This window comes from Centroberyx affinis, unplaced genomic scaffold (assembly GCF_046629955.1).
Source record: "Centroberyx affinis isolate AG114_WGS23_722 - 3 ecotype Tasmania unplaced genomic scaffold, CSIRO-AGI_Caff_v1 ptg003083l_1, whole genome shotgun sequence".
NCBI classification, from domain to species: domain Eukaryota; kingdom Metazoa; phylum Chordata; class Actinopteri; order Beryciformes; family Berycidae; genus Centroberyx; species Centroberyx affinis.
This window is the reverse complement of record NW_027281165.1, coordinates 263,234-277,688: the sequence shown is the minus strand read 5'-3', so window position 1 is coordinate 277,688 and position 14,455 is coordinate 263,234. Positions and strand designations below refer to the sequence as shown.

Genomic DNA, 14,455 nt, shown 5'->3' with positions numbered 1-14,455 from the left:
GCATATTAAATAAATCAAGGCCTAAAATTGGCCAATCGCATATCATTACTCATCAGCAGAGGCTGTTGACAATACCCAGGCCTTTCACACACTGGCAGATGGTGTATAAAAACAGTCAGACAATACATTTTGGAACAAATATGTTCAGTTCAATAAATCCCTATGTAAACACATTGTTACATCAGAGTGTGCCATAGTTCAAACACATACTGGGGCTTTAGAGATCAGTGGAGCACATTAGCAATAGGTTTAGTAATCGACTTGGATTCTGCAAGACATTTCAGTAGTGAATTCAAATCGTGTGTTTTGTTCCATTGTGAAAAAAGAGCAGGAAAAAAATGGTACTAGATTGGAACTAGTTTGTTTGTGTCTCTATTTATCCATCCCTTCCACCAAGTATTTCTAAATATGATGTCACTTTTAGGAATGTTTTAGGGCTGTAGAGTGCGATAGCTAGGGCGGAATAAGAAGTTCTGACTGTATATATTTAAATGTCAATTGTACTTATCTGGGCTACTGGCGCTGTAGCTTTTGATATATTTGGTTCCCTTCTTGTGTGTGTGTGTTTTGTGTCTTTTCATTGTGAGGAGGATGTGTAAGTGGACGTGGGGGTTTAAGTTGCTTGTTCCCCGGTTTTCTTGTGATACTTTTCATTAAATCAATTTCTAAATTCTATCTACGCTACCAGTCATTTTGATTTAAAGGCTTATGGGTGTGACTACTTTAAAGAATCTAAAATATAAGATAGTTTTGATTTGTTTAACACTTTTTTGGTCACCGCATAATTCCATTTGTGTTATTCTAAAATGTGAAAAATTTAAAAATATGCGTGTCCAAATTTTTGGCTGGTAGTATCTATCTCTGTATTTATATCTCTCTTTCTCTCTCTCCCTCCTCTCGTCCCCAGGGTGGCGGTGGTGGGGAACGTGGACGCCGGGAAGAGCACCCTGCTGGGGGTGTTGACCCACGGCGAGCTGGACAATGGCAGAGGCTTCGCCGGCAGAAGCTCTTCAGACACAAAACATGAGATGGAGAGCGGCAGGACCAGCAGCGTGGGCAACGACATCCTGGGCTTTGACCAGGAGGGACAGGTGAGCTTCTACCAATCCGCTGCACCAGAAGTAAATATTTCTTTCAGCATTAAACTTGGATGAGCACCATGCGTTGGGATGTTGGAGGAAAGGGGGGTGGGTGAGGGCAGGTGTGGGATTGGGGTGCTTCTTTCCATCCCTCCTTCCCTCTCTCTTTCTCTGCCGGACATCTCCATCTTTCATCTCTCTCACACACACTGTAAATATTCCTTCTGTCTACCTCTCTATCAGGTGGTGAACAAGCCTGACAGCCACGGTGGCAGCTTAGACTGGACCAAGATCTGTGAGAAATCCTCCAAAGTCATCACCTTCATCGACCTGGCCGGCCACGAGAAATACCTCAAGACCACCGTCTTCGGCATGACCGGACACCTGCCCGACTTCTGCATGCTCATGGTGAGAAGAGGGAAGGGATGTGTGTGGCTGTGTTGCTGAGATGGTCATTTACATTCATTGAGTTAAAAAGTAGAACCTGCACACAGCAGCATTATTTAACTCTTTATTGCATGACAACGTTTTGATCCATGATGGATCTTCGTCAGGTCAAATTAGAAAAAAAAATTAGAACCACCTGTTCATTCGTCCTATAGGCTTCACCTGGTATGTGATGTCACCACAAGTAAATACATAGAATATACAGACAATATAGAAATTACACAGACAAAATACACAATACAAAAAAATACAAAATACACATTGCTGAGCTGGTCATCCTATGCACACTAATTTCATAGGCAGATTAAAATAATAAATATTTAATGTGTGTGTATGTGTGCACACCACCCTGAATGCAGTGCTTTCACCACAGCTCTGGCAATGCTGTAATTTAATTTCCCCGGCATTGTTTTTCCAACCCTGTCCCTTCTCCCTTACCCCTACCTATCCTTCTCCATCCCTCTTTGTCTCTCTCTCTTCCTCCTCTCTCTCTCTCTCCTCCCAGGTTGGCAGTAACGCGGGCATCGTTGGCATGACCAAAGAGCATCTGGGCCTGGCACTGGCCCTCAATGTGCCAGTGTTTGTAGTGGTTACCAAGATAGACATGTGTCCAGCCAATATCCTTCAAGGTAAAGGGACACGCTACTTTATTGTCTAGTTAACTGACAGACTTATTAGTGTTAGGTGGCAACAAAAGCTGAAAAGAATTCGTAGAATACTAGTCAAAGACTGCCTGGCTAGCGCAGAAGCCCATTCAGTCAGAGAGCAGAGTGGAAATGAGAGGGAGTGGCAAACCGTTCAGGTTTAGTTGGTTATGTTGTTACAATGGTTACAATGGTGAAAGAACAAATGAACAAACACTAGCAGTAAGCAGTAGACAGCAGCAGTAGAATGATGTATGTATTTGTGGTTTCTAGAAGACAAGAGAGAAGTGTTAATACAACAGAATATTATACAATGGACATTCAATGTAACTTGTATAGTAGAGGTTAGACTACACTTGCTATGTGTGCTTCTTAGGGTTGGGCGATATGTTAAAATTTTCCAACCGGCCACCGTCAGCCCATCAACCGGTGATTGCCGATATATTCGCGCAGGTATGTGTGCAGCGTGCACAGGGGGCGGGGGAGTCCCCCACTCCCCACATGCCATCTTCAGCGAACAATCATGGAAGAGCTCATTGCCAAAAAGAATACAAAATCCCCTATTTGGGATTATTTTGGTTTTAAACGGGACGAAACTGGCAAGCCGAAGGACCTAAATGAAGTAATTATTGCCCTATCGCCCAATCCTAGTGCATCTAAACACGAGAGGAGAAAACAGTTGTGTGACTTGGAAAGGGTAATGAACAACATAAATCGGCATCGCTAAAACATGTAGTTTCTCACTGAAAACGTTGACTGCATTCTTGTGAATGGGATTGGATACTGAACAACTTTAACAGTTGTCATGGACACATACATGAACAAGGAAAGAAGAGGAGTTAATATGACAGCAGTGTGCGGACTGCCACTCTCACAGTGTGAGAGTTTCCCAGTGGTTCAGAGAGTGTGCCGGTTGCTCCAGGCTTCAATTAGACAATAGTGTTACGGGAAAATGGACGGAGTTGAGGGAATTCTGAACAGCAGCTGTACGGCTGTAAAAATTTTAGTGGCTAGTATGACATCTCCACCCAACATCCTGCAAAGTAAGGTGGAAGGTTGCTGTTGTTCCTGTGTGTTCAGACCGCAAGCAGCTTAGTCACCAAAATTCCATTCACTTTATTTGACCAGAGAAACAGCTTGTGTTTTCGTCAGTGCAAAGGAGTTGGCTGCAGCCGAGCCCAGCGGCAGCCAATCATGTACCAGCATTATTATATCAAGTTCTTTTATTGTCATTTTCCCAGAGAAAAACAAGTTGCCCTGAACAATGAACGATTCTTGGTTTGCTGTGCTCTCTGATGCCAAAGAAAAACTAAAATAGAAAATAAGACAATAAAATATTATATATGTACATATGCACACTAGCATAACTAGCATGAATGTAATGTTAAAATATGTAAAAATATATACATGACTATATTTATGTATGTTGTACCTACAGTATAGATGACTATAAATACTAAAAAGTAATGCTAAAAGAAAAGTGTGCAGTAATTGCCTGATATGTACCAGTAGATAGTTCAACAACAGTCAATAATTTACTAGCAGCATATGTCCTGCGTATGGTAGCAACACCATTGCTGCTACAGCTTGCATTCAGCTACCTGTAGCACAGGAATGTGGCAGCGGTATCAACAGAGTTGCTCTTTAGCTTTTTTTATGTTGAACTTTTCATTCAGTTTTTCTGCTGGGTCATTCCCAGTGTTCTGTAATGAAACAGTGTAGTTGTATCAAGGGAGCTCCTTCTTAAACCTTTACTTTAGGCTGAGGACACACTTCACAACTCTTAGGCCGATTATAGCAACAGGCGGGGGTGCAAGTGGCAGGACAACTCTGGTAGTTTGTGATCCCTGTCTTTACCTCGTTGTAAAGTGTGTATTCCATAAATCCAACTCATTTTCAAGTGCGTGATGTCCAATATTTTCACTTTCTGTTCAGGTGCGTGGTGTGTTCCCAGCCTCTGTGACAGCAAGTGCTTTTGTTTCAGCATGATTCATGCTTTATATATTTTGTGTGTGTGTCTGTTTGTGTGTGTGTGTGTGTGTGTGTGCGTATCTGCAGAAACGCTAAAGTTATTACAGAGGTTATTAAAGTCACCAGGCTGCAGAAAAATCCCAGTACTCGTCCAGAACAAGGATGATGTCATCGTCACAGCCTCCAACTTCAGCTCTGAGAGGTAGGAGGGAGAAGGGGATAGAGGGATGGAAAGAGAGTGTTAAAAAGAGAGAAAATAGAGCGAGGGAGAAATAGAAACCGGGGAGAGAGGTAGAGAGACAGACAGAAACAGACTGAGAAAGAAACAGACAGACAGAAACAGACTGAGAAAGAAACAGACAGACAGGCAGACAGTGGGAGAGAAAACTGACAGAAGCAGAGAGATAGAAACATTTGGGACTAGGCTTTGATGGTTATTCAACATTATTGACAATATCCATAATAAAAAATGTATTAGTATTTCCTTTTTGTTTTTGTATTTTGAAAATGACTGATACACACAGCAGAATTACGAGCCTTCAAGCAGGCTTTCAAAGCAAAGGCTAAAGTACAGCAGAATGTGGGTAGTAATATAGTAACATGCTCGACTTGGCTTACTACAGCAGTACACCCACCTCAGAAAGAAAAATAGGACATAACTGATATAAATGATAAAGAATATATGTAAGGAGGAACCTGTACTAAATTAAAATACAATTATTAGACAACGACAAAATATATCAGGCAACTTGGTAGAATGTCTACTACCTTGACAAAGTACATTTTAACCCGCACATATGGCACAAGTGTTCCTAAAGGCTATAGAATCAGAGCTCTGGTAGCATTATTGATACATTTTATGCTCTTATTTTGAAAGCAAATGGCCTTACCTCCAGTGTTATTGTAGCTGTTCTGGCTTGCCTGACGCATTCTTCACATCCCAGTGTGGAAGAGATAAATAGAGAGAAGAGAGATGGAAAGACAGAAAGAGATCAGCAAAGATTGAAAAAACACATTGCTACAGGGAGAGGAAATGGACAGAGATAAAGAGATGGGGGAGAGACAGATGCAACCAAAGAGTAACAACAAGAACCAGGGCCAGTGATTTAGCCAGACATCCGTTCAGATCAGTTTGTGTCTAAACATCTATTGCAGCCCCAATTTGTCATTCAGGCTGATAAGACAGGTGTATTTTTACATAAAAATCTTTCTTACTGCAGCTGTAATTTAGTAAAACATCCATACGCAAATTTGTTTGTGTCTGTGTAGTAATAATAATATCAAGTGATCATGTGGTAGTTCAGCAATCTGTAGGCAGTCCCCCAACCCCACCCCACCTGCAGGGAGGTCAGAGGTCACGGTCAGCTACAGAAGAGTGCCCCTTGTTTTGCTCGCCAACACAGGGGTGTTGGCGAGCAAGTGTTAATTTCTGTATTGATTATCAGTATACACTGCAGCCTAATGTTGACTCCCATGGCTCTCCCTCATTCAAATGTCTTGATGTCTTTTTGTCTTGTTTGGTTTGGCGTTTAACCGCTGAGTTGGTGATATAGAGAATAGGGTCATTTTTAACTGTCATCCTTTTCTTCTTTCCTCCTCTCTGACTCCCTCCCTCCCGCTCTCTCTCTCTCTGCAGGATGTGTCCAATTTTCCAAATCTCCAATGTGACGGGGGAGAACATGGAGCTGCTGAAGATGTTCCTGAACCTTCTCTCCTCCAGGACGTCCTACAGCGACGATGAGCCCGCAGAGTTCCAGATAGACGACACATACTCTGTACCGGTACGGCAGACACACACTCAGAGATGTTTTTTTTTTGTCTGTTGTCTCATTCTCATCTCTTTCTGTTCTTCACTCCTTTTCTCTCTTTCTTTCTCTCACATACACACGCTCACACTTTCGCTGATTCTCTCTCTCTCTCACTTACTCTTTCCCTCTCTCTCTCTCATGATTTATAGCACACATACACCACAGACACCTTCTTTCTTACTAGTGTCATATGGAAGGACAGTAAATTGGACTCACTTTCATCTCCTGGTACAATAAATGTACAAGAATTTGCTGTGGTGGTGTTGGTGCAGACACATAAGATTTTTACAATACATCCCAATGCTTATGGTTCAAGGACAACAGGACATTACGCAAGAGGGGGCTAGCAGTTAGAGAGTCGTTCCTGTAACAGAAATGTCACAAGTTTGATCCCTGCAACAGCTGCAATGTGTCAGTCAACAACGATGTGTTATGTTGAAGCGTCCTTTAGCAAGACACTGAACCCTCTTTGTGAGCTGCTCTGGAAAACAGTCAGTCAAATACCAAATATGTAAATGCAGTGACATAAAAGACAGTATTTTGCTTGACACAGGCAGGCTGTCTCTGCTTTTTAACAGCTGAGCGGAGTCCAAAAAACAAGCAGATCCTTTACAGTCCCACGGCACACACAAACAAAGCCCCACCTTTTGGTAAATATGTATTTCCAGTAGTTTACATCCAGAAAAGATTAAAGGATTTTTGTTTTTCCTCAGATGTTGACAGAGTGAAAGCAGTCGACAGAGAAAAAGCAGGGACAGGTGACAGAGCGGTGAAAGATAGAGTAGATGTAGTAGTTCCTTCTGAATACGAGAACAGGCTTGCGTGAAAATTCACAGCTAAGGTGTGAAGATTCATAGTTGCGTTTATATTTTCACAATAACATTTACATCCTTTTAAGTAGATGATGCTCAATATAGAATAGATATGATATGATGACGACTGAGCTGAATTTTCGAGAAAAGGCCTTCCTGAACAAAAAGGGTTTGAGGCCTGTTTATGAATATCTGGATCTTCCCTTGGCAGGGTGTGGGCACAGTAGTATCAGGGACTACGTTACGTGGATTGATACGGCTCAACGACACGCTGATGTTAGGCCCAGACCCGCTGGGCAGCTTCATCCCCATCGCCGTTAAATCCATCCACCGCAAGAGGATGCCTGTCAGAGAGGTTCGCGGTGGACAGACGGCTTCCTTCGCCCTCAAAAAGGTTTGTGGGGGAATTGGCTGAATTTATAGTAAGACATATTTATCTACAGCTATCACGGAACATTTTAGATTGTTTTTACCTGTTTTATTGCAAAAAAATGGCATATAAATGACCTGAAACAAAGGCAAGTCATTCTGAAAACTGTTGGAAATCTCCCTTTTTCACTTCTTACCTCTGTTTTTTTCTTGACTTTCTGTCTGTCTCTGTGTCTCTCAGATCAAGCGTTCAACTATAAGGAAAGGCATGGTGATGATCTCCCCCAGGTTAACACCACAGGCCACCTGGGAGTTTGAGGCTGAGATCTTGGTCCTACACCACCCAACCACGATATCCCCAAGATACCAGGCCATGGGTTCGTGACAACACACACACATACTCAGAGTCAGAATCAGTTTAATCAAGCCAAGTTAAATAAATATACCAGAATTTCTCATGTGACATTGCATTGTTTCCCACATAGTGTTAAGATTCGAGCAGTTAATGTGACCAAATAAAAATAATCAATCTCACCTGATTTTATGAGGTTCTAAATACCAGCACTGAAAGATATTGACAAAAAATTTTGATTATTTGACAGAATATTGCAATTGCAATTAAAACTGTGATTCAGTTTTTCTTGACAGTTTTTTTTAGAACTTTAAAATTGTTTAAAAAAAAGTGGTTTTGTTTAAAAAAAAATGTCTGTCAGTGTGTAGGATTTACTGAGTTTGTGTGATTGTAAAAGAGAATCACATACATTTCACATAGATCAGTCCATCTCCCAGGGGAAAAAAAGATATCAAGAGTAGGGCTGCAACTAACGATTATTTTCATTGTCAATTAATCTGTCGATTATTTTCTCGATTAATCGATTAGTTGTTTGGTCTATAAAATGTCAGAAAATGGTGAAAAATGTCGACAGTGTTTCCCAAAGCCCAAGATGACGTCCTCAAATGTCTTGTTTTGTCCACAACCCAAAGATATTCAGTTTACTGTCATAGAGGAGTAAAGCAACCAGAAAATATTCACATTTAAGAAGCTGGAATCAGATAATTTTGAGTTACTTTTCTTAAAAAATTACTCAAACCAATTAATCGATTATCAAAATAGTTGGCGATTAATTTAATAGTTGACAACTAATCGATTAATCGTTGCAGCTCTAATCAAGAGTGCATCAGCTGAAGCAGGTGCAATTCTAAGTAGTTGAATCCTTGACTGAAAACGGCAAGACTAAATGGGGTTTCTTTTTCTCCCAGTCCACTGTGGCAGCATCAGGCAAACAGCCACCATCCTGACCATGAACAGAGACTGTCTACGGACCGGGGACAAGGCCTCAGTCCACTTCCGCTTCATCAAGACCCCCGAGTACCTGCACTGTGACCAGAGACTGGTGTTCAGGGAAGGACGCACCAAAGCTGTGGGCACCATCACCAAGGTACTGGAGCTTTCTGTTATCCATGTGGTTCAGTTCAGCTGTCTCTGCTTGTCATTTGTTTTAGGTTTTATTGTTTCTTTTCAGTTGAGATGCTTTCATATATTCTTTTGCTGGTATATCTCTTTTGTCTTACTTGCACATTGTTATCTCTTGTTTTATCATTGAATTTGACCGATTTTCTTCTGTGTTTTTCAGTGTATTAATTAACTGTTACTGGATTTTTATAGAGGATTATGAGAGGTTACAGGCTTGATACAGGATTAAGTAAATGTTCAAGATTGTCTATAATTGGCAAAAGACAGACTAGTTTCTAGAGGCTGTAGTGTTTAAAGCAACAGCCTGTAAAGCAAGTGTAAATGAACTGGCAGCGCTGTCACATCCAGTCAAAACATTGGATTGGAGATGTTATTCCTTCTCAAATAACAACAAGAACTTTAAACGACAGAGAGGATCTTGAGATATCTTCCTGATGTGTGCTAGAACATTATCATAATCTCAAACGTGTGCTAAAAACTGAAATAAACATGTTGCTTGCCTCTGTTAGATGAACATTTGTAACATTAACTTGAATAATGTGTCAAGTCTTTACTGACAACATAAACACATTATGTTTCAGCTACTCCAATCAGTGAACACCCAGGCAGCTAAGGCCCAGCAGGCCAAGATGCTGGCCAATAAGAAGGCTTCTAAAGAAGGCACGGCGGCCAATGAGGAGGCTGGCTCCACGGCGCGGCCGGCCAGTCCCAACGCAGCACAGCTACCGGTGAGTAAATCCTTCTTATCTGTTTCAAAGAATCATTGTGATGTAATAAATGTTGTCTATGTCTCTTTGTCTATTTCTCCTTGATGATTTTGAGATGCATTTAGGTTTTTAACTTTTTTTTTTTTAATTGTCCAATAAGCTTAACTAAGTTCAGTCTTTATGAATAGTGTTGCTCAAAAAGTTGCCTTGTGCATCACTGCCTGTAGGTTGAGTTGCACCAACAAGGATTAACTCTTAATCCAGGGTTAGTGAAAGTCTTTTGATTAAATCAGATAAAAATTAAACCTAGATTAACACATCCTAGATAACCTCTTCATTGCTATAAATATGCATTGAACAAGTTTTTTAATCTAGTGTTAAAATCTTAAAACAACTGGAAGAAAATCTGTCAGCGAGACAGTTTCACTCATTTCCATTGCAGTCTTTTTTTCAATAATTATTTATTTATATATCCTGAAATAATGCCGATCACTAAATCTTTTTCAGGATAATGTCACTTGATTCTTAAATAATTCTTCTAAACAAGTTGAGTTGCATTGGAAATGTTTTTGCCCCAAGGGCAGATGAACGCAAGATTAAATTTAAATAATTCTTTGCGGTGTAGTCCAATTTGAATTCATCAATTTTAGTGCAACCCACTCTGAATGTTGTAGACGGTGTGTGTGTGTGTGTGTGTAAAGTCGAGTGTATGATTTGTGTGTAAAGCAGAGTGTATGATGGCTGTTTTTAGTGCTGCTATCTTCCCTTTCCTCTTGCTTTTGACTCTCTGCCAATCCGCCAGTTAATTTCTCTTTCACTGTCCCCCCTCTCTCACCCGGTCTGTTTCATCCCTCAATTATATGATTTTTCATCCTCCCATGTTTACTTTTCTGCTCTCATACTCATCTCATACTTCCCTGACTCTGTCGCCTATAATACCCCCCTTTCATCATTTTCATCATTTCACCTTTCATCATTTGGTTACACTTGTCCTACTCATCTCATCATCCCTCCTTCATTCACTCCTCTCCTCTTTTGCCATCTAACCCTGACTCCTCTCTGCTTCTTCTTCTTCCTGTTCTGCACTTTCTCACAACTTTAACCCTCCCCCCGCCTCTCCTCCATCACTTTTCCGTTATCATCTCCCTCCATCCCTCCCTGTCTTGGCATGCTGCGCTAGACAGTGGCAGAGGAGGAGGCACTATGTAAAGATGGCAACAAAGAAAACAAGGTAAAGAAGTTTCCCTAGACTATAGGAGTCAAGCATTAGTCTACTAAAGGCTGAATGTTTTTGTTTTTCCACTTTTTTTTATTTTGACTTATCAAGGCAAGGTTTGCAGAGCATGCATACTCTTGTTTGTTTTCAGTACAGTCAAACACTGCATTCATACAGTTTCACACCTGGGAGCTGCCCAGTACAACCACAACTTCCTGAAGTGCTGAAGTGTATCTCAATGGCGTTTGATTTACGTACCTGTTGAGATACTTGCCTGTTACAGAGAGAGAGTAATTGCTTGTATTGTGTGGGTTTGTTTTGCTTTGTTTTGTTCCCCAGTTCATATAACTCGTAGTGTAATGTAGAGAAACGGATTGCCTATCGGGCGATTCAGCTTCTAGCAGGGTTCCCACCGGCCACGGAATTTAAAAAACACACAAATACATTTTCTTTATGTAAGACTTTTCAAGACACACTTTCAAAGACACCTAACAGAAAATGCTTTAAGATGTTCATGAAAAAGTCATGGAATTTGACATATCCAGGGTGGGAACCATCCTCTGAGATGGAGCAGTGTTAAAGCAATATTCCACTTAGTTTTAACATGGGGGTTATTCAGCCCTTGACCGCCATGAAAACCAGAATATAATCTGGTATAATCAAGATTGGATGTAGCTGGGACGAGTTTGTGGCGTTCAGATTTTTACTCCCCACTCAATTGAATGACGCCAAGAAAATATCATTTTCAGTTGACGTTCGGTCCTGTTTGTTAGAACGTCATTTCGCCAAATAGCATTTTTATTGATAGACGAGAACATAGCGGAGGGATGTATCACTCCGCTATGTTCTTGTCAATAAAAAGTCCCCGCGACATCCGATCTTGGTGAATAGTTTATATTCTGGTTTTCATGGCGGTCAAAAGCCGAATAACCTCCATGTTAAAACTAAGTGGAATATTGCTTTAAGTGTTTTTTGCATGAGTGTGGTAATTTGAATTTTGATTCACTATTTTTTTTTGCAGTGACTATATCAAAACAATTTGTGTAGCTACAAGTGACTTAGCCTACTTTCTTTTCTCTTTTGCATCCTTCCCCCCCACTTGAATGAATCTCAATCTTGCCTTTAGCTACTCAACTTTTTTTTTTTAGCTCAAGACACAAGTGAGAAATGCATTCTCTCGTTCTGAGGCCCAGTCTCATAAAAACACATCTTACGTCTTGCTGCTGTGGTCCCACCAGGCTTCACCTGCTGTCTTCAGTTTAATTCTAACCTGATCTCGTGTAACAGCTGACTCAGTGATGTTTCCTTTTGTCCGTCTGCAGCCCAAGTCGGGAGGCGGAGGACGCAGGAGAGGAGGCCAGAGACACAGAGGGAAAGGCCTGAACACCACCACCTCCACCTCCACACCCACGTCTGCTGGAGGAGCAGGCACAGCCTAAAAACACCCACCTCCCCTTCTTCCTCTTCTTCAACCCTCCTCATCTTGTTCCAGGGAGGGACAGTGAACACATGACCCTCTGCTGGTTGGGTTCAAAGCCTGGCTGCACAGGGAATTTAATCTCAAATCATTTTACAGTTTTGAATTATACATGAGTGAAACCCTTTCCATATAAATTCAGTATAAAGCTTTCTTTATTGGTTTAATTACTTGTGGGCTGCTGAAGGTGATATTGAGTTTTTATTTGATTTGAGTTTTACTTTAGTGAACTGCAATAGTAGGTTATAACGTGTTTTCTATTAAAAAACAGCAGTTCTGGGGGTGTTCATGCAGTTTACTGTTCATCAGCAATTATTCTGATTGTGATTAACCGATGAGAAAATGAATGGGTGTTTTTTCAGGAATTAATGCAGCCAGCAGAGGCCACTTGTCACTTTCCCTGCCTAAACGTTCTCCACCCTTTAAACTTCATCTTTTCTTCTCTGTTGCTCATCCTCATCCCGTCTAGATCCACTCCACCTAACTTTCATTAATGCCCCTTTTCAGAGGGTGTCAGGGTTGGAGTCCATTCACTGTCGGGTCACTCAATTTAGGAAGTGGATTGTCTTCAGTAGTTCAAAAACAAGAAATCTTTTTGCCTTTTTAAAATGCTGTTGTAGGCTCATCGTTATTATGAGAGTTGCAGTTTGAATTTACATTTTGAATTGAGCGAATTGAAAGGGAATTGACCCCAACCCTGCGGAGGATTAACATCTGTGACAGGTTTGGCTGGTAAGTTAGTTTAGCCTACTGTCCCTCTTGGTAGCCAACTGTCATTTGGACATCCTGCTCTAGTCTTCGATCTATTTCGAGTGGTGAAATAGTGAAAGTGGTTGGCGAATTTTGGGATTTACCAGCCGCTGTGGGCGGTTGACAGAAAAGTTAGTTTCCTGCCCTGGACTTGTTGCTACTACTACTGCACTGCTTACATGTCATGAAAAATCTCCTCATAGATGAAGAGCAAAAAGGTCTCTCATCCATTTGATCTCACAAGCCCCCCAGTTTGGTCCTGCAATAGAAAAGGCCGGGAGAGAAAAGGTGTGAAACTGGTATTTAACCTAAATTATTTGTCTCTTCACACAAGTCACAATTCACTGTGAACACGTCACAAGTCTGCTCAGTTTGCAGGGAAATAACTTTAACCAAGCAGGCAGAGAATGACCCTAAGCACAACATTCTCCATTATAATTTAGTACCGGCTTCACAAATCCACAAGCTGGTGAAGCCACATGCACAGAAATTATTAATCCAATAATTTTACAACTTTGATGCAAGGACCGAGGTGGTGGTTCACACCTAAAATTACTAAAGACGAGTAAAAACATGTTTTAATTCATTAAAAAAAGATTCGGGCGTAATCTGAGTGACAGCACATTATTCTTTTGTGCTCCATATGAATGAGAAAATTGCTGCAAAACACCCGGAGTTTGTCTCTGCTGCATTAAAGATTGGACTTAAAAGCCGCGAGGGTCGAATACAAATGTGCGCTTTGCCTTCCAGTGTACGCTCTCCTCCATAACTCGAGGAATTAGTCACTGGAAGCCCATTTATTTTATACAACCAGAGAGACAAAAGCCTTTTTAAAACGCGCTCGCCTCGTTTGTCAGCACAGAAAAGTTGGCTGCATCAGCTGCCCATAATTCACCAGCGTCGCTATGTGTCCCAGCTATGGCTACACCACTATTGGCTCTACATCAGTCAATCAGCTAGCTCAAATCAACCATCAGACAGTAAATCGATGATGTGGTTGCTAATGGTCTAGACACAGGAACCCATTGTGTATGATGTTTTAACGCTGCAGGTCATCTCAGGTTGTTTCCTGGGCAGCACACCTCTAATATGCAAATATAGACCATTGATCACATCAGACTGAACCGAGATGCTACAATGCATTGCCACAGATGCAATGACTTCTAAAACCTTTTGTTGTGTAAACATTTACATAAATGCTTGTATTATTGTCTAAAACCTTTTGTTGTCTAAACCTTTACTTCAGTGGTTTTATCAGGTTGTTTGAAAGTTCTATTCCCCATTCTGGGTTTTGTATTGGGAGGGTGAAATGGTGTTATTGGTTGTTTTCAAGCCTTCAGGAGCCTGTTTCCCCTCAGTGCTGATCTCTGATCAGCCTTCTCTCTCTCTTAGTCAAATTGTGAGTGCAAACTGGTCACTATTCAAACTGATCTGAGGTTAGCGTCTTTGGGGCAACTGCATTCTCCTGTATAGAATAACAGATTTTATGATGAAACACAAACCGTGAACTGCCAGGATATTTTTTTCCCTTTTTTCGTTTTTTTTAAGAACTTACCAATAGTGCATGGATTTATTTTTGAAGAGACACATTTTGTGTGTGTATGTATGTACAAAAATACAAATTGTGCAGAAGAATTAAGGAAAAAAAAAAGATGCCATTTAAATTAAGTGGTGCCAGTTTGTGTTGTAAATCCTTTTAAA

At 41.0% G+C, this 14,455-nt stretch overlaps 1 protein-coding gene across 3 annotated transcripts in view; it reads left to right on the top strand.

The window, feature by feature from the left end:
• LOC139659387 (GTP-binding protein 1-like) overlaps positions 1 to 14,455 on the top strand; it is a 27,825-nt gene extending 13,370 nt beyond the window's left edge. Inside the window, exons 5-15 of one of the 3 annotated variants that reach the window (XM_071537637.1) lie at positions 908 to 1,091; positions 1,323 to 1,487; positions 2,032 to 2,155; positions 4,229 to 4,343; positions 5,778 to 5,922; positions 6,973 to 7,155; positions 7,372 to 7,507; positions 8,391 to 8,569; positions 9,186 to 9,332; positions 10,492 to 10,542; positions 11,850 to 14,455. In XM_071537637.1, the coding sequence (XP_071393738.1) occupies positions 908 to 1,091; positions 1,323 to 1,487; positions 2,032 to 2,155; positions 4,229 to 4,343; positions 5,778 to 5,922; positions 6,973 to 7,155; positions 7,372 to 7,507; positions 8,391 to 8,569; positions 9,186 to 9,332; positions 10,492 to 10,542; positions 11,850 to 11,966 (1,546 nt within the window). In that variant the 3' untranslated portion in view covers positions 11,967 to 14,455. Of the gene's footprint in view, positions 1 to 907; positions 1,092 to 1,322; positions 1,488 to 2,031; positions 2,156 to 4,228; positions 4,344 to 5,777; positions 5,923 to 6,972; positions 7,156 to 7,371; positions 7,508 to 8,390; positions 8,570 to 9,185; positions 9,337 to 10,491; positions 10,543 to 11,849 lie in introns of all 3 variants that reach the window. The other 2 variants (XM_071537639.1, XM_071537638.1) reach the window with 2 other exon arrangements.